General features: G+C 39.2%; 1 protein-coding gene across 1 annotated transcript in view; it reads right to left on the bottom strand.

Annotated features, from left to right (window-relative positions):
* LOC148357259 (fatty acyl-CoA reductase 1) overlaps positions 1-20,942 on the bottom strand; it is a 49,755-nt gene extending 28,813 nt beyond the window's left edge. The window contains exons 1-2 of the mRNA XM_088347023.1: positions 20,730-20,942; positions 8,538-8,798 (exon numbers count right to left, since the gene is read on the bottom strand). Of these exons, the coding sequence (XP_088203149.1) occupies positions 8,538-8,798; positions 20,730-20,738 (270 nt within the window). The 5' untranslated portion in view covers positions 20,739-20,942. The remainder of the gene's footprint in view (positions 1-8,537; positions 8,799-20,729) is intronic.

The raw sequence follows: 20,942 nt of genomic DNA, 5'->3' as shown, positions 1-20,942 counted from the left end.
AGGTTCAGGCGGGGAAGGGGGTTTATAATGCATCTTTGTGCAAGAAAGACGCTGTGGGAGTGTCCATAGGCTCTTTGGTGCCAGTCACAGACAAACAATAGCAACACACAATCGCCCCTGAGGTCACATTTGATTTCAGCATGGTCGATGCATAAAGAAAAGAACAAATTGATTTTAATATAATTGCTCTAGTGAAGTTTTGAAAGAAATACAACTTTTCTAGGCTTGTTTATTAGGGGTGGGACAATAAATAAATATCGATTCATGTATATATTGTGTTTTTTTTGGGGTGATTGTTAAATAGTTCATCCCCGGAATACATTTTTGTGACGTCATATCCGGTTAGTAAAAATGCGAGAAAGCAAACAGAAGTGGAAAATGGAGGAAGAAAGCGAGCAAGGAAAACTAAGGCCGGTGTCCATAAGGTTTAAATCCAAAATACCCGAATACCTGCAGCATCACCCCAGACAGCAATGTTTGGAAAAAAATATGTAGAATTGGAAGGATCTTGATTTTAATTTGATTTATTTTCGTTTGGAGTCTCTAATTATCTTTCAGTGTTAACTGCGAATAGGATCATAATGGACCACATTTGTGTTACGTTGACATTTCAGTTCATGACATTTTGTGGCTTTAAACCTGTTGCACAGTGTACACGTTATGTTCTCATTGTCTGGAAGAGGGGATCACCACTTGTGAGGCCTCTTCAAGGTTTTTATTTTCCTCAAGTTGAGGTTTTTGAGTTTTCCCTTGCCCGCATGTTGGTTTAAGATCAGGGGATGCTGTAATTGTAACCTGTGCAGTTCATGAAGACATTTTGTGATTTGGTCTATACAAATAAGTGTGACTTGAAATCACAATCATCAATCATATCAAATCACAATACTTGTAGAATAGCAATTAACGAGAATTGTAATACACCGTATTTTCCGCACTATAAGGCGCACCGGGTTATAGGGCGCACCCCGAAAAAATAGTTTGTGGTCCTATTTTTGACATACATAAGACGCACCGGATTATAAGGCGCTACAATGGGAACGTCGACGAAACAGTCAGATAGTTCAGTCAAACTTATTACCCCCTTAACATTCCGAAAGCTTGCAAAGACGCAAATACGTGTCGAGAACACGTGCGGATGCAGTGTCCGTACGATGTCTCTCGAATGCATCGTTTCATCATTCGGAAGGTTAAAGTCTTGAGATTCAAGCAATGCCAACCATTCCTTAGTTTCTAATTTCTTTTTCGCTCGCAACTTTACTGTGCATATGACAATAAACACTTGGAATTGAGTTTAATTTAAAAATAGACAAACCATTCCATCCATTATCTGCAACGCTTATCACAGAAACATCGAGTTCAGTCTGAAACAAGATACAGGGATAATATATAGCCGGAGTAGCTCACCGAAGTCGTTGTGTTCATAATAATGTGCAGCCTTGGTCCTCTTATATCCGTGAGTGTAGTAAATCCAGGAGAATAAAATATTTACAAATACAGAAAAGGAAAAAATGCTTTCTGTATGCCGTCAACCACGTGCTATACACATTCATCTTTTTCGGCCAATTGCAGGCTTTGTTTTGTCGTTTAAGCCTATGCCAGCCTGTAAATGATAAAAAGGATCCGCCCCTTGACCTCCGAATAACTTTAACCACTAGTGATCGATTCAACTGATGATTGACACATATTTTTCGGCCAATTGCAGGCTTTGTTTTGCCGTTTAAGCCTATGCCAGCCTGTAAATGATAAAAAGGATCCGCCCCTTGACCTCCGAATAACTTTAGCCAATAGTGATCGATTCAAATGATGATTGACACATTGGTTAGCCAATGAAACGCCGGTAAATAAATCCCAGCATACACCGCGGACTACTTCCCGTTCAGGGGAAAATCTAGTCGGCGGCTGCAAGTTAGTTGAAAGACTTTGCGACTTAATATTGATCCATAAATAAGGCGCACTGTATTATAAGGCGCATGGTCAGCTTTTGAAAAAAATAAAGGCTTTTAGGTGCGCCTTATAGTGCGGAAAATACGGTAAATCAAATCGGCACTGTGGTATCGTGAAACAATCGAATTGTGACCAAAACATATCGCCCCAACCCTACTGTTTATACAGTATTTCCATTTTTTTGACCTTACCCACTTACTAAAAATTCTAGGTATTTTGACTGTAATACCTGTTCATAACGTGTGCTCTCAAAGTTTAACCATGTAAAATTAACCTCTGAGGTAATACCCGTTTTGAATCTAAATTTAACACTGGAAAATATAATTTTAAGCCATACAACTGATTCATTTCTGGTTACTCCAAAGTCAAAGAAACGTAAAAGCTGTAGTTAAAGCAGCTTCAAATCTGAAGTTTCCTCTAGAGTTATAGCAGCTATGAAGCATTACAACTACTACTGTGGAGTAAAATCATCTTAAAACCTCTTGATCTGCATGAATTCTAGTTGTTAGTACAGCTTGAAAGCTTTCAAACTGGAATTAAAGCAGATAACGATTTAACCACAGAGTTAAATCACCTCTAAAACTTTATACCTGCTTTAACACAAAAAGTTACTACAGATTAAACCTCTTTTATGCAACATCTTTAAAGCTTTTAATTATTTGCTTTTACTCTGTAGTTACCTTTTGAAGTTAAAGCAGTCTTAAAGAGCTAATTCCAGGAATTAAAACTTCATCTCTTAAGTTTTAAAACATTTTTACTCATTCATTTTTCAGATGCTTGTCCTCACTAGGTCACAGGGGTGCACATTAGAGGTAAGATCTTAAGCTAGAGCCCGAAAAAGAACCAGACTTCGGGTTGCCCCTAAAATGTCAATAATTAGTTCAGGGGCCAGGCTTCTATCTATTCACCCTTGGTGCATGTCCATCACTGTTCTTGGTTCATTTTCCTTTGTGGAGGATCAGTGCGCACGATAGATTCAGTCCCACTTTTGCGCAACGCAGCGGTAATCCCCCCTTTCAGACAATGACAACATAACGTGTACACTGTGCAACAGGTTTAAAGCCACAAAATGTCATGAACTGAAATGTGATCGTAACACAAATGTGGCCCTTCAAGATCCTATTCGCAGCGTGCAGAAAATAAACAAAGAACAATGATAATTACAAAAAGGTCAGCAAGACAGAAGCCCTCCTCACAAAAAAGTCCTTACAAATAAGGACTGTATTGTTTAGGCCCAATCTTACCTGTAGTGAACAAAGAGAGACAACCATTCACACACTTACCCATACATAGGGGAAAATTTGGGCTCACAAATCCATTTACAATTATCTGAGAGGTGGGGGGAAAACCCACTGAGGCACAGGGATAACATGAAAACTTCACAAAAATAGCTGGAAATGAACTGGGAGGCGAAAGTTCAAACAATTTAACCATTGTTTCGTTCCACATTAGAAAATATTTGGAAGACCTACTCTAATATCACTGAAAAAGCTTGACCAGTTATTGCCAAATTATAATAAAAAGTCACTAACAATGACAACATAACATGTACACTGTGCAACAGGTTTAAAGCCACAAAAGGTCATGAACTGAAATGTCAACATAACACAAATGTGGCCCTTTGTGATCCTATTCGCAGAGTGTGAAAATAAACAAAGAACAATGATTATTAAAAAAAGGTCAGCAAGACAGAAGCCCTCCCCACAAAAAAATCCTTACAAATAAGAACTGTATTGTTTAGGCCCAATCTTACCTGTAGTGAACAAAGAGACAGACAACCATTCACACACTTACTCATGCATATGGGAAAATGTGGGCTCACAAATCCATTTGCAATTATCTGAGATGTGGGGGGAAACCCACTGAAGCACAGGGAGAACATGCAAACGTCACACAAGTAGCTGGAATTGAACTGGTAGGCGAAAGTTCAAACAATTTAACCATCGTGTCGCTCCACATTAGAAAATATTTGGAAGACCTAACTCTAATATCACTGAAAAAGCTTGACCACTTATTGCCCAATTATAATAAAAATTCCCTGCCGGCTGTCATGTGAAAAATTAATTACACAATGTATGTCTGTTCATTATCAGTGGTTGATCCAATATTTACTTACAGTGATTATTTCCTGAATATGTATATAATAAATATATCGTTGCTCTCTCGAACAAAAAAAATCTCCCCCAAAAATAAATGTATGGGGAAGTTTTTTTTCATCTTCCTGGGGAAAAAAACAACAAATCTAATCTATCTAATTCTAATCTAGCTAAACTATTCAATAAATCCATCTTTCTGTTTGTGTGATCTTTGTGACTTATAGGCTCCAAAACTGCGTAACTGATTATCGTGAAAATTTACACAGTTATATTTTAGGGTTCGGCAAGTGTCTTTAGCTAGGTTTCATGTCAAAGCACCCCCAATAAATACCAATAAAATCAATAAATATCTACTTTTGTGGGGCCTCCAACACCCTCTGCCGGCAAAATTGGGTACTGTAGCTCATGCCCACCGACCACTCCCAGCATTCGAAACTAATCTATCAGAACAAACACCTTGATTGATGCAATTGTTTCATATGCACACGTTTTATCAAACCAATCAAAGTCACATCAAAGTTTTAAAATCACATCATGGAATTAATATAAATCCTCAGCCTTAATTTATTCTTGACTTGATTGGCAGAGCAAATAATTATTATGAAGAGATCAAGGGATATTAGCCAGACACTCACACTGCTCTCATTTCAGTGGGGAAACCCAAGTCGCTAGTGAGGGTGCCTTTCCTGGTGTCAGGAGTCATCTTCGTCTATGTGCTTGACCGTTGCCTCAGTGTCTCACTAGCACGAACAGGTCACATGCGTCACAACACTTTCTCCTGGAGATTGAGATGCCGTCGCTTACAATCTCCCACTCGAATGTGCTTTATTCTTACAATACAAGGTGTGCGTGTCAAAAAGGTTTCTCCCCTGCCGGCTTTTTTCTTTGTCCTCTACAGCTTCACCACGCCTGAGCCGTCAGCGGCTGCTTGCTGCTGACGGCGCCCAAGAATCAGCTCACCGTGACAAAAAACTTGGGATAGACGGTCTTTGATTTTACCCCAGAGGCAGAACCGTAAATAACTGAGATTTGTCGTTTCCAGAAATTCCGGTGGACTTTCATTCCAGCCTGATATTTCACAGTGATCTCATACTCCGCAATGGTGACGTGAGAAAGTCATCGTCACAATCATCCTGAAATAACACCAGCTTGATAGGCTTTGTTGCTCATATGCTGCAAAGAGTGGGAACAAGAGACTGAAGCTAAGTAGCCAGCAACATGCAGTGTTCCAATTTCTTTCAGAAATAAATGCGACCTAATTACACAGAAACACGCCTGGTTCCCTTTTGACATATTCTCCAAGGATAAACGACTTTCCCTCAACATGTAACCAGATCTGAATCAGGTGTATTTCAAGCAAGAACACTTTTCATTCAACGTGAGCCAGCAGAGTGGAAATAGATTTGGCGTCAAGTCGTATACATTGGAGGGGGTGTAGCATTTCTTTGTTTTGACGTTGCCATGACAACACAACATTCATAAAACTTACCAAAGGCGAAACCAATTTGATAGCATCGAAAAAACGGTTAAAGGAATTTATGATCCAAGTATCTATTACTCAAACCTTTCGGGTACAAACAGACATTTTAGTTGAGCGTCTGACTAGAAAAGAGCTCGTCGGAAGGCAACGGTGCTGGATATTTGATGGGTTGGAGAAAGAAAAAGTTTGTCCGACAGGTGAGAAAGATTTGACCTGTGTGGTGTGCTTTTAAACTGTAATATTTTTGCAGGGCATAAGCTGATATGCCAAAGATGGGGCAGTGTTTCCAATACCAGATAAAAACACTAGCGGAACACCAGAGTTTAATCGGTCTCCGCCAGGGTTTCATAAACTTCTATCACTAAAAGGGGGGCTGATACTATACTATATACTAAAGGTTATGCTTCTGGTAGCAAAGAAAATGATCACAGTGTCCTGGCTGAAACCACAACCCCCTGACATAAAACAATGGAGAGACAAATTAAAGCAAATGTACATTATGGAAAAAAATCACTTCAAGACTTGATCAATTTGAGAAAAGATGGAAGCCTATCACACAAATTTTACTTGATGTATAAACCCCTCCCCCACATTTTTATTGTATTGATTGTATTGTATTGTATTATCCTTTATTATTTTTTTTTTCTGTTGTTCCTTCCGTTATTTATGGGTGTGTCAAGTTTATATGTTTTGTGTTTGTGTTGATGTATGATGGTGGAATCAAACTTCTGTCAAAATTTGTGTGAGAAATAAACAGTTATATTATAAAAAAGGGGGGGGACTGAATGATTGCAATCACCAGTGTGTACTTGTGCTCCACATCTGTCAATCTTAAATAACAGCATAAAATCTTGTGCAGCATCTGAGAATGATGTGCTAGATCGCAGTAGGTCATGATAGTAAATAATGGACTACTTAAAAACTGAAAATTTTAAGAAGCATCCATATTTAATTTGTTTAAAAGTACTTATGAAGGATATTTCAGGAAAACCGTTAATGAAATTAATGTTAAATTCAAAATGCTTTACTGAAAAAAAAAAAAGGTAAAAAAATGAATAACAACCTCCCTTCAAAGGAGAGTGTGTATTATTCAACACCCACTAGTGGCGAAACACGTTATCAATGAAAAAGAATCTTGATTTAAATAAATCCAACAAATTATCATATAAACAATGATTTTCTAACTACTCATATGTCAATGCATTTGCATTTTTTTTAACATAACACCAGTCGCATTTAGAGAGAGCTGAACATTTTCTGTAATCTTGTTGCTATGGGTACAAAAAAACCTAACTAAAAGCTGGGCTAAAAAATATGAGAAGATAAATTGTGCTCTTTAGTCACTTTGAGTGTCAGTAGTTTGTATTTATTCTTATGATTTTTAGCACATGTTTTATTTGCACTACACAAGATGGCGATGTCTAGTGGTCAAATAATACAATCTGTCCTTTTAAATGAGCTTGAGTTTCTAAAAATGGGTAATTTTCTTTTTCTCCTAAAAACCCTCCATTCGAAATTGGCCATTACTTGAAATGTTGGTTTGTTGAAAACATCACAAAAAAATACCTCAATTTTTCCCTAAAACAAATACACTTTGTTGTTGTATCGTTCAACGATAAGCATGTAGTTGCCTTGCATGGCTGACACTGCTATCGGTGTGTGAATGGGTAAGTGTGAAGTAAATTGTAAAGCGCTTTGGGAGGTCTTCACTGATTTGAAAAGCGCTATATAAATGGAAACCATTTACATTTACAAAACCAAACCCCCCAGATTATTTTTCGATTAAAAACTGTGAAGATGAGAGCCCAACTTTTTGCTCTTTGGTGAGTCAAGCTTTGCTGCCACGCCCACTCATCGGCTGTTCTTCCCACCGCAACGGCTGCTAGGAACTTTCCTGAACAACAAATGCAGATTTTGCATCAATACCGTTGTGCTTTCAAAATGTTATGAATGAGGATTTGACTGAAAAAGCAAGGGAGGGGGGGATTTTTGTACTACTGTTCTTAATTAAGTTTAAAAAAAAATCCTGTAAGTTTTGACGACTGCAATAAACTTCTGATAGTAATGGAATCATCTGTCGATCAATCTGTAAATCGGTCAAGACTAAACCTTAAATTCTAAACTAAAACAGAACACTTTATGTCAGCAATTTAGAAAACTCAAAATACCTCATTGTGAAGCCGACAATATGCCCCAAAATTTGCAAAATGATTAATATTTTCCCAAATTGGCTCCAAAACAGAAACTTTTAATGAATTTACCCCAAAATGTTGTTTGTTCAATTACTAACATATTACAATGACGTTTTTTTCAGACTGATACTTGAGGAAAAGTAGTGTCAAAACCGAGGCCAAATGGGCCATTTGTGGCATGATTTGCAAAAACATCTACTACAAAATATTTGTATAAAGGCTACTGCAATGAGTTTCTTAATAAGATAAAAAAAAATATCCACTACCAAATAATAATACTCTCCTTAGGTAGGTAACAGGGTCTCGACCATTCCGAAATTTTGGAAAATCCTGACAAATTATCCGGAGCTGACCAGAATTTATAAAGCAAAATATAAACACATTTTAACAATACCTAACCTAAAAGGTTTTGTTAAGATGTAAGCAAACTGTTAAATGGTCTCCAATGAAAGAAGACGCTAAAAATCTGCATTTCTTTATTTTTGGGACAGTAAAACTCTTAAGGGTTTGGATAATTCTTAGATTAAAAAGATACTGTAATTATTAATAAACAAAATGCGTATTCAATTATTAGATATAGCCATTACCCATTTGTTATTCTCATTTTTGAATTCCAATATTTTTGTTATTGTTTTTAACACAGCTCTGTGTATTTTTTTCTACTTGAATTTACAATGTGATTATTTTATCAACTGCTATGCTCATAGCCCATCAGGTAAGCACACACGAATTCGTCTACCCGGCCGGGGCCAAATCAACTTTTCCATTCGGTCAGAGTCAAGAGCATTTTTTGGAGTGCCGACGGGCTCAATTTTTCAACCTCACCTTGCACTTCACCATGTCGCCGACCCTCTGCTGCATGGACTGTCCGGCTTTGGGTCGCACTAGCAGGAAGAGGGCCCGCACCTCCGGGCAGCACCGAAGCAGTTTCTCAACCAGGACTTTGCCCATGAATCCCGTGGCCCCCGTGATGAGCACATTCTTCCCAGCATAGTACTCTGTCACCGACGTCATTGCGGCGCTTTCCGACTGTCTGGTCCGAACGTCCACTTGCTCGCAAATGGGGTCCCGGTCTTCGCACAGATTCTGCACGGCAAAAGAACACATTTAACTTGAAGTTTCTAAACTGATTTTTGTTTCCCAATTAGGCACAGAAAGTGTAGTGTTCATCCCTACAATTATGCAAAAACAGTATGTTGCAAAAAACTTTACGCGCCCAGGGACCTAGAAAAATGTTGCCTCAAAGTTGACCAATGGGTAAGTGTGAAGCACATTGTAAAGCGCTTTGGGAGGTCTTCATTGACTTGAAAAGCGCTATATAAATGCAGACCATTTACTATTTAGAGCTGTGATGTCATTTAAGTGACAACACATTCCAAAAGGTGAACCGCATTATCACAACATGTGAGGTGAGCTTCAAAACAGACAGCAATTGTAGTGAACAAAATTCTTCTGACCAGGATTTTGTGGCCGATGACTAAAGAATGTCGCTGACAGATATGTCTAGTAAGAAAACAGTTATAATGTGGATTAGATATACAGCCGTATTAATTTGAATGAGTGGTTGAGGCGAGTGAAGAGGACTATAGCAATGGCTTTCGATTTTTGCAGAACAGAGATTGGTAGGTTGTGTTTAAGCCCCTTCTTCTGAGAAAATGTTTGATCTTCTCAAGGTTTCTTTTTTCCCTCACGCTGAGGTTTTGAATTTTTCCTTGCCCTCATGCTGGTTTAAGATCAGGCGATGGTGTAATTGTAATCCTGTGCAGTCCTTTGAGACAATTTTGGGATTAAGGGCTATACAAATAAATGTGACTAGACTTGAATCTAATTACCAGTTTATATCCATGTTAACAAGAAGTAATTAGGAAAATTTTCGGTATGAAGCGCAGTCCGCTTGGCAGTCGGGAACACACCATTAAGAATGGGCCATACTAAAGACCGTCAGAGTGAATATATTCCCTGTTGTAGTATACAGAGTATATTTGCAGTGCAAAAACAACATGACATTTTTCTAGATGTATTTTTTTCCCTACTGAACTGAATTATTCTGCTTTTCATGTATTTCTGATTTACTTTAGCACAAAACTCTGTAAATGACGTTGCAGGCAAAACTGCTTGCAACAACACCCACTGTTGTTGCAAGCAGTTTGATTTTCTGTGTCAGTCTAAATAGAAAACAGACAATAATTGAATGAATACAGTTAAGTAGAATATAAACAATACACCCAGGCCATGGGCCGGAACCCCAAAATGTTGAGACATATTGGACCAAAAAAAACTAAAAACAAATTTGTCTGGAGCAGCAAAAAATAAATAAATAAATAAAAGCTTAATAAAAGCCTCGTAGTGAATGCAACACATGATGTGTGTATCTACATCAGCTATACTAGCTTACTATCAAAATGAAGTTTACAGCACATCCTGTGGAGAATGATGCAGCATGTGACTACTGTATTGTATGATACCTCGTCAAGTTTTGTGTCATTGCAATATTAATGAAATGCAATACGTTTTTTGATGAAAATGAAGAAATGCAATAATGAAACCCAATTTTTGATGTCATTTTCAGAATCTAAAAAAACAACAAAATGGAACAGTAATAATGTGCCCCATATCTGGGTAACAAAAAGAATGCAACAAGCATAGCGTGCATTTACAAAAATAAAACAGCATTTTCATACGGTAAAGTAAATAAAATAACATAAATGCAGTTTAGATATGCTATCTGTGCAAATGTCAATGGGTAAAACACAGCAGCAGCATATTTTCTGTTTTTTTTTTTTATGCCAAGAGCAGCAATCCTCCTGTATGAGCAACAAGATGGAAATATCTCCAAGTGTCATTCAAAAAATATACTGATAAAAATCCAAAAACACAATAAAACAGCTAATTTAGTGCTCGTTGCCAGTGATCAACGTTGCAAGCGTGCTGGTTTTACCCGGAAGACGTTACAGCTAAAGATGTTCGTCTTTAAAATGCATGAGCTCAGAAAATATTTGAAATATACCAATGAAATATACAGTGTAAAGGTTTTACAGAAAAATAAACATGCATCGTATTTTCCAGACTTTGAGTCTCGGTTTTCTTTCATAGTTTGGCCAGAGGTGCGGCTGATTCATCAGATGCGTATAATCTGTGAAATTATTGACGATTATTTCCGGGTATATCATTTCACATTCACACAAAACCACAAGAGGACCTTCTAGGCCTGTGCTGATAATTTCGACTTGCCCTTTTAAGCATACAAATGTATACGTCACTCGCTCAAACATCACTGGAAGTGAAGGAAAATGTAAACGTCACTAAAATATAAAAGAAAAGTAAAGCACAGAGAATTTTCACCTTGTATAGAAATAGTTTTTCAGCAAGTTTAAAATATTTACTTTGGCGAAATGACACGACCTATTCCTACTAATCGGGACACGAATGTTCAGAAAATATTGTATAATTTCGCCAAAGTAAGTATTTTCAACTTGCTAAAAAGGGATTCCTATATACATCTGAATAAAAATTGCACCAAAAAGAAAATTAAATTCTTCAGATTAAACACTGATAATAGTGAAAAGCAGAAAGCGGAGGTGGCAATTAGTCCGACGTAAGCGACATAGAACTGGAAGACAAACGCGTAGATTGCATAGTGGGAAAAGCGATACAGAGGATGAATATTTCATTGGATTCCATGTTTTGGAGTGAAAATGATATTTTGGTAAGCATGTTGTTTATGGTAGTTATCTGAATAACTCTTAATATGTTACACAGTTACTGAAATTTACAAGCACATCAATCATATTGCCTTCATATAACGTACGGACTTATTCAGCCCATTGCTCCCTATTATTTTAATTGCCTTTCAAGATGACATGCATATTTTGGGGTTGGGTTTTATCAAATAAATGGTCCCGAAATGCGACTTATACTACGGTGCAACTTGTATATGGTTCTGCCTTCTTACTTATGCATTTTTGGGGCGGGTGCGACTTATAGTTTGGAACATACACTATTATTTCCTCACGTTTTGCGTGTTTAAGAATTTGAAACTACCTTTTAACACTGACTCCTTTTAGATTTTGCCTTTGTTTGATTTCCGCTTTATCTCCCGTTTTATGCAAAGGTGGCTTGCTTGAAATTCTAATACAAATAATAAACACGAGGTGCGTGGCGGAACCCGATCCAGATGCAACTGCCTGTGACACGCGATGCACTTCAGCACCGCCTTGTCATTTAATTAGATCATATCCCGCTCACGGATGCAGAGTAATTGAGCGTGCGCCACTATTTGTGCCAACTCGATATGATAAATCGAGCGGTTACGGTCGGCCACTGACTTCTTCTAGACAATCCAGCAGGGCAGGGGAGAGGGCAGCTTTAAATTGGGATTGATGGCGTGAATGTTTAAACACAACTTTTGGTTCATGTAGGTTTCTTTGAGGGACAGTGTCTCTTGCCTCGTCCTAATCCTCTTTCTCATATTACCAAGAGGAAAACAAGTTAAAAATATTTAAATACGAAAAGTAACAGGTGAGAAATGTTATACTAGTGCGGAAACAGTTTTTTGTTACATTTTCAATCAACAATTCAACTTATTACAATTAATACATGAAACTCAGTACATCTATTTCATCATGATTTTATTCATGTGAAAAGTGTTTGGAATGTCAAGGGGACAGGCCCAAAATGCACTCTGGCTTTTTCCCCCATCAGCCTTTTATTTGCCTTTTGTTTAGTCAATTGTTTCAGAGTTTTTGATTTTTAAGTCATTGAAACGTTGTATTTTATGATCAGTGGAAAAAATTCCAATTAACCATAGTTCTAGTTAAGAGTTGTTTTTAATGGAGAAAAATATTACAATGAAGAAAAATCTGTCATCTGCTGGATCATGCATGTTTGCTTACTTAACGTATTATTATTATTCTTTAATTAGGGAAAGATATTAAGAATAACAGAGTAAAAAACTAAAACAGCAAATTTAAGAATTGCTTTTATAATTTTAAGAAAACAGTTAGTTTTATTTTTTAATATTTTAAGTTTTCTACTCGAAAAAAGGGGAAAAAAAAAGACTTGAACCTATTGTTGTATTTTTTCCTATTTGAATGAGTGTTGTAATTTTTTAATCATTTCACGATAATTTTCTGGATAATACATTTATAATCATTTCTCAAGTTAAAAAAAAAACAATACCTACAAAAAAGTATTACAATAATAATATTTCAAATGCATTTTAAATATTATTCATCAAATATAAAGTTAGTATTTTTTAACTGATATTCTAAAAATAAAAATATTTAAATTCTTATTTTACTGGAAAGAACAACATGTTTAAAGACATCATAATGTAAGAAAAATAATATTTTAAAAAAAATCTTTACCTGCCAATTTGGCCATTTCTTTAATGATTGCCAACACATATACCTCAGACTGATCCCAATTGAGCACAGAGCATACTAGTCAAAGGGACACACCACCAGCCAAGAATACTTTCTGGCAGCAGCCTTGTTACATTCCTTTCCAGGCCAGCCTGACATCAGTACTTTTTTTGTCAAATCTTGTTTTCTACCGATCACTACCACAGATTCCTAATCGTTCCGATTAGCAGTCTGCCGAGTTTTGACTTCTAAAGTACTTGAGCAACCTTGGGCCATTTACAGATGATACTTTGGGCCCTCCATTAGCGGGTCAGCCGGTGGGGGTGCTTGCGTGAGGACGCCACGGGCCGAGCTGGACAGATGCACTCGTGCCGAGAGCATTACGAATAGGCAAAAGCTGGCAAAGTGGCGGCGGAAAGGGAAAATAGAGGGCTGGCATGATGGCGTTACAACACTTAAAAGGCCCCCGGCTCAAGATGGAAAAGAAGGGAAGTGGCTTCACAATAATAAAATAGACACTAAATAGAGCTGACAGGAGCGAGCCTGGCGTGCATGTGTGGAAGACAAATGAGTGTCTTTTAGTGAGGGATGGGTCTTATAATTTGATTAGTGATGAAAGAAAATTCTGTACTAAACCTGAGGTGTTCTCCACTAGTTGGAGGCTGAAATAGAAGCAACTAAACTCTGCTAATTAGGGCGGCAACGGTTAGTTGTCGTCGACAAAAAACGATAATAGAAATAGTCAACAATAAATTCTCTTGTTGACTATTGTTGCCAGACACGTTTATCCAACAGAGAGATCCCTACATGAATATAATCTCTGCTGAGTGTCAATCATGCGCAATGGTGTCCGTCTCAAGTGTTAATATACAGAATTGACGGCATCAACATCACATACGCATACCAAAACCTCTAAAGTTTGGGGACAATTTAGCCTGGATACGACCAATGAAAAAATGACTTAAGAAGTTTGCAAAGCAGACCTTGCATATCATGGCAGTACCTTCGCGATGCACAAACAAGAAAAAGCACGTCGGTTGAACGAAACGAAGTTTGACCTGCCTCGATAAGATTCAAATAATATTCAAGCCGATACGATTTTGATGATGTGCATTGTACATTTTATATGCGTATATTTCGCTATGAAAGAGAGCTTTAGCGTTGTGCCAGACCGTGCTTCACAAAGGTATTTGATATTCAATGAATACAGTCAGCAGCACCTCGGGGCAGTGGTTAGCGCGTGTGCGCCACAGTTCTGAGGTCATGAGACCAAACCTCCTGTGTGGAGTTTGCATGTTCTCCCCATGCTTGCGTGGGCTTCCTCTGGGCGCTCAGGTTTCCTCCCACATTCCAAAAACATGCATGTCAGGTTAATTGACTGGTTCAAATTGTCCCTAGGAATGAATGAGCGAGGGAATTGTCTGTCTCTGTGTGCCCTGCGACTGGCTGGCAACCAGTTCAGGGTGTCCCCTGCCCACTGCCCGAATATGGCTGGGATGGGCTCCAGCACCCCTGCGACCCTACTGAGGATAAATGGTGCAGATAATGGATGGATGGATGGAAGAGAACTTTAGCCTTATGCCAGACTGTGCTTCACAAAAGTATTTGATATTCAATGAATACAGTCAGCAGCACCTCGGCGCAGTGAATAAGCGGTGCAGATAATGGATGGATGGATATATCATTTCTTGAGAGAGCCATACGATATATTTTAAGACAAACGTCAACAAAACTGAAAAACAGGCTCTCCAGACAAAAGCAAACTCTTCACCACATTTTTTTCACTGTGTGACGTTTGAGAACTTGATGAATTGTACGAAATAATAATCAGAGCCTGTGTCCAATATTAATGTAAATATTTCACTTAAAATTTGTCTCCCTCCCGCAATTACTTGGGAGTATTGAGGCTAATTTTGACTCTCATTTTCGTCCTAAATAATGGTTTCAAAACATTGTACAGGTAAGTTATATTGTAAAAATGTCACAAAATACCGTTAAACTTCAGTATCGTCTTGGCTTTGCACGTGCCACGGTCAGCTCCGCATGTGTCAATTAAGTAAAAAAATGTGCACGTTACATTTTATCTCAGAGTCAGACATACTCATGAAAAAGGGCCATATATGGCTGGTGAGCCATAAGTTCTAGAGCCCTGGTTTAGCGGGATAAAAAATGATTACTTGATTAAACTGTATTTTTTTCCTTTCACTAAACAAATGGACAAAGGTTAATTAATGGATTTTGTCTCTACTGACTGAGCAATGTGACTAATTGGTTTAAGATAGGACATTTTTATTTAATTTTTGTATGAATCTGCAGTACGTAAAAAAAAAAAAAAAAAAAAGACTATTTTTTCTTGTGTTTATTTATTTTTTGCCACATACCGGTAATTAAATCAACCTTTTGCTGAAATTGAGAAAAAAAAATATCAACTGATTATTTAATTTCTCATTCAGGCTCCCGGAGTAGTAAGATGGTGGCCAAATGAGGCAGCTTATTCCAAGTGACTTTCCTCCCAAACAATGATGTTCGTTTTCACGTGATTAAGCTTATTATTTGAATCAATAGTGTTGTATTTAAGTATTTTTACACCACAAGGGTTCACTATATAATTCACACTGGAATTGTACAATGTCAATACCCAAGTCGACTCTTCAAAATGTTTCCCGGATAGGGCGGACATCTATTTAGCAAGTCTGTAATTAGAATAGAGTAGAATATACCTTTATTGTCATTGTTACAAAATTACACCTGTCCGTAGTGAGAAATCCATACCTGGCTGCCGTGGCCCAAAGGTCTGGATGGACAACATGACGTTTAATTTTCTGAAAGGATGTTGCAGTTGGTGATCACAGTCTGTACTGTTCACAGTACATTTTACTGAAATGTGAAACTTGGCAGTATCATCACAATCTTGGTGACATAGTCACCAATCTCCAGGAATTGTCTTTTAATTTACATGTGGTAAATTTCCGCATCTGGAAAGCCGTCAGTGCACTGATGGTCACACCCACGTCACAAGCCAACAAAATCTTTCTTTAAAGGAAATTATCAAGGGTGATTCATATATTGACCTACTTTTTAGACTTCCGGTTCCGGTTTCCAACATGGCGGCGCGTGTTTACGTAGCGGCTAGTTGCTATCCGGCTATCCTACTATTTACCACTGTTTTCCTGCTTTCCTTTTTGGATACATGCGTGGCCAATAAGACCTACAGCCGGGAGGAGCTCATCCGACTGGGTGGTTGTCTAAATTTCGACTTTTCGGGCACTTTCTATACCACCCACGACATCCCGAATGAGCTCCAAAGGGACTCGGGTTCGCCCTGCTTTCCCGCTCCACCTAAGAAATAAAAAAATCGGAGACGAAGACGGTGCAAAGAACAGAAGCGAAGATGTCGTGCAGGGAAGCGTGTGAAGTTGAAGGAGCAACGACATGAAGATCTGTCTAATCCAACCATCATTTCTTCGTCGATTCTGCGAGTCCACCGACGCCTGAACGCACACGAACGGCATCTCGTGAAGATCTCTACAAAGACTACAGCTAAGTTAAATGATTCAAAGCTAAAATTTGGTCTTTTGAATGTTAGATCGCTCGCTCCTAAAGCTTTACTTGTAGATAATATTATTCGCGATTATAAACTTAACTGTATTGGTCTTTGTGAAACTTGGTTACGCCCGGATGAGTATTTAGCGCTAAATTATGCTTCTCCCCCAGACTACGAGAGTAGCCATATAGCACGCACGTTGAAAAAGGGTGGCGGTGTCGCGCTCATTTCTGAAAAAACGCTCAAATTTACTCCTCGTACCTCTAATAATCACAAGTCATTCGAGGCTCTTGTTATGAGGTCCTCTCCACTGTCAATTTATGTGATAACTATCTATCGCGCACCAGGACCATACACAACTTTCTTAGACGAATTTGCTGAACTTTTGTCTGAACTAGTAACCTATGCAGACAAAATTATAATCATGGGGGACTTTAACATTCATATGAACTCCCCACTCAGTTCACTCACTGTTGCATTTCAGTCTATAATTGATGCTTTTGGTTTTAATCAACTGGTTGATTTGCCAACCCATAAAGATGGAAACACGCTCGACTTGGTTCTGACTCGAGGAGTTTCAACCTCAAACATGACGGTGCTATCGTGTACTAGAGTTATCTCGGATCATTATTTAGTTACATCTGAGGTGCTAGCTAAATGGAGTACCAAAAAAACTGAAGGATTCACTGGACGCAATATAAGCACGGGCACAGTTTCTGAGCTCTCCGATATTCTTCCAGGAGCAGTTGCGTCCTTTCCTTCATACATAAGCTCCATCGAACCACTCCTAAATGAATTCAACGCTACCCTGGCCAGTGCCCTGGATTCAGTAGCGCCCATCCGGCATAAATCACGACCTAAAAGACGCACACCTTGGTTTAATGATGAAACTAGATCCCTTAAACGAGAATGCAGGAAATCTGAAAGAAAATGGCGCGCTACCAAGCTTGAAGTTTTCCATCAAATCTGGTGTGATAGTTTGTTGAAGTATAAAGCGGCCCTGGCCTCTGCAAAATCAGCCTAACTTTCGAAGGTGATTGCGTCACAAAAGAACAATCCCAAGGTCCTTTTCGACACTAGCATCGCCCACAAGGCAACAGACTATCCCAGATAGCTCCACTCATTCTGCCCACAACATAATGGTCTTCTTTACTAAGAAGATCCAAAGCATACAGGAAGAAATTGCTAAAGACAGTATTAATTCAACACATACTAAAGCACTCAAATCTATAGATGCACGACATGGTGGCTGTCCAGGGATTTTGTCCCGTTTTTCACAGATAAAAACTGGGTCGACTTGCCAGTTCGACCCGCTTCCAGGTTCACTTATTAAAGGTCTCTTTGGCGTTCTTGCACCTTCAGTTCTAAATATTTTAAACATATCACTCTCCTCAGGTGTAGTTCCAGCAGCTTTTAAGTCCGCCGTCATTAAACCCACACTGAAACAACCCAACTTTGATCCAGAAAACTTATGTAATTATAGACCTGTGTCAAACCTACCGTTTCTTTCTAAAATACTTGAAAAAGTAGTGGCACAGCAGCTGAATGATTTCATGTCCGAGAACAATCTCTTTGAATCAATGCAATCAGGATTCAGGACTAACCACTCTACTGAGACAGCTCTGATTAAGGTAACCAATAATCTCCTACGGGCAATGGACTCGGGCGCATCATCACTTTTGCTGCTGCTGGACCTTAGTGCTGCATTTGACACAGTGGACCATAATATCTTGCTAGAACAGTTGGAAAAATGGATTGGTCTCTCAGGAAACGTCCTATTATGGTTCAGATCCTACCTCTCAGATAGGACACACTGCGTTAAATATGGCGAATTGACATCTGAGCCATTTAGTGTTACTTGTGGTGTTCCGCAGGGTTCAGTGCTTGGCCCCCTTCTCTTCAGCATTGATATGCTTCCACTAGGTGATATTATTCGCAAGTATAATATCAGTTTCCATTGCTACGCAGATGACACTCAACTCTATCTCCCGATGGAGGAATCTGCCACACTAAACTGGAAATTTGGAGGCCTGTCTCACTGAGATAAAAGAGTGGATGTCACTCAATTTCCTGCGTCTTAACTCTGAAAAGACTGAAATGTTAGTTATTGGTCCATCTAAGTCCCGTGACTTATTCTCTAAAACCGCTGTGAACATAGACAATTGCCACATCACACAGAGCGACTCACTTAAAAATTTAAGTGTCATTTTTGACCCCGATCTGTCCTTTCAAACACATGTGAAGAAAATTACTAGAATAGCTTTCTTCCATCTCCGTAACATTGCTAAAATTCGTCCTATACTTTCTCAGTCGGATGCGGAAATCATAATTCACGCGTTTGTTACCTCCCGTCTCGACTACTGTAATGCACTACTTTCCGGTCTTCCGATGACCAGACTCAAGAGTCTTCAGCTGGTACAAAATGCTTCAGCGAGGCTTTTAACAAGGACAAAAAAGTACAATCACATCACCCCAATTTTGGCTAACCTGCATTGGCTCCCTGTTAGCCTAAGATGCGATTTCAAGGTTCTCCTACAACTATACAAAATCATACATGGACTTTCCCCCTCATATCTTTCAGATCTGATCTCCGCCTATGTCCCGGCCCGAAGCCTTCGTTCCGAGAGGTCTCCTGGTGATCCCAAGAGCCAAGAAGTGTTCCGCTGGTTCGAGAGCGTTCTCCATCCGAATGCTCTTCCCCCTGAGATCCGATCTGCAACCTCGGTGGAAATGTTTAAATCTAGGCTTAAAACTCACTTCTACTCTATAGCATACGAATAACCTAAACTTCTTATATGTAATAACTTGTGAAGCCCTTAGAGACTAATTGTGATTAAGGGCTATACAAATAAAAATGACCTGACTTTCTTACTCTTTTGTGTCCATATCTATCAAGGATTTCGAAACCCTTCAAGGCGACCAAACCCTGTGATCCATCATTGCTATTACTGCCAGATTTCCAAACGCCCTTTCTTCAGGTACAAACATGACTTCATCAGTTTGGCCAGTATTTCAAATGCTATATTTAGCTCAGTAAAAGACGCGTGTCTTTGCATTCAAAGTGGTTCATGTAAAGGACTAGATGAAAGCCAGTGAGTGATGATCATTGGTACCATCACTGGCTGCTGTTAACGCCACACCTTTTATTTATGTGGGGGTTCAATGTCGTGCCACCAGTTATGGTGGCCCCTTTCGGTTATTAAAAGCACGCACATCGCAAGGTGACCCGCGTCAATTTGACACATATGGCAAGAACTCCGCTTGTATTTCTCGTAAAACTGAACCGCTTCTAATGCAGATTTAATAAAGTAATTTAATAACACAATTAATCGACCCCACATATTGTTTACAAATAAGCAACATCAGATAGGATGATTATTATACATTTTAGTTGATGTGTTTAATCAATTAATCCCATTCAAACACATCCATCAAGGCAGACGTGGTAAACAATGCTAACTTCCGGTTTGTTCGGCGAATACGAGCATGAGTTATAAAAGCCGCATGAACGTTTAACTTGCATTATTACGCTCATTATTCTTATTTAGTGATTGTTACAGCTATTTTTAGCTATGCTTTTGTGATAATTTAATGAAAGTTGCGGTGTTCAAAGGCGTAGAGCGACTTTGACAGAAAACGGCTAACCAGTTTGACGGAGGTTCAAACTAGTGGACGTCACTTACGAGTGTAAAAAAAGGAGAAAAACTTTCAAAAAAATAATAAAGCGTTTATTCACGTTCTGAATATTTCATTGTGAAGGCCGGCGTCTTCGTTTCCGGTGTTCTCGGTGCTAAAGGCGGCGAGCTAACCACCGGCGGCTGCCTGCTTCTCGAGTCGCTCGCCGCCCAGCCATCAAAGGCGGCTACGTTGGCTCCACGTCCGCCATAACATCATCACACTTGTTAAAACAAAAAGATTTGGGGTTTCAATTAATTTAAATTAAACGACATAAAGTCGCCCCAACCCCGAAGCGCGGGGGCGCCTCGCTGCCGCCACGCAACCTTCAAAACCCGAAGATGCTCCGGGGTGAGGTGCCGACGAACTGCGCAACGTTAAGGCCGGCATTTCGACAGTCTAGACGCCGTTTGCTGCCGAAAACTAGCTTCTTACCGTAGCCATGAGCGGCGAGCTTGCTTCCTTCCTCTCGCGCCTGTCAAAAGAGGCAGTGCGTTGCGGCAGCTGCGGTCTTTCTGCCTCCTCCTACCGCCCCCACCACAAGCTCGGATGCTCCCACCGCCGTCGCGGAGGAAAGAGAAGAAAAGAGAAAATTCTCCGCCCGGCCTCGACAAACGAGTCCGCCCGCCCCGCGCGTCAATGAATGAG

Source organism: Urocampus carinirostris, chromosome 11 (assembly GCF_059441175.1).
Source record: "Urocampus carinirostris isolate Australia breed hairy pipefish chromosome 11, RoL_Ucar_1.0, whole genome shotgun sequence".
Lineage (NCBI taxonomy): Eukaryota > Metazoa > Chordata > Actinopteri > Syngnathiformes > Syngnathidae > Urocampus > Urocampus carinirostris.
Note: the sequence above shows the minus strand (reverse complement) of the source record. Positions and strands in the feature narration are given on the sequence as shown.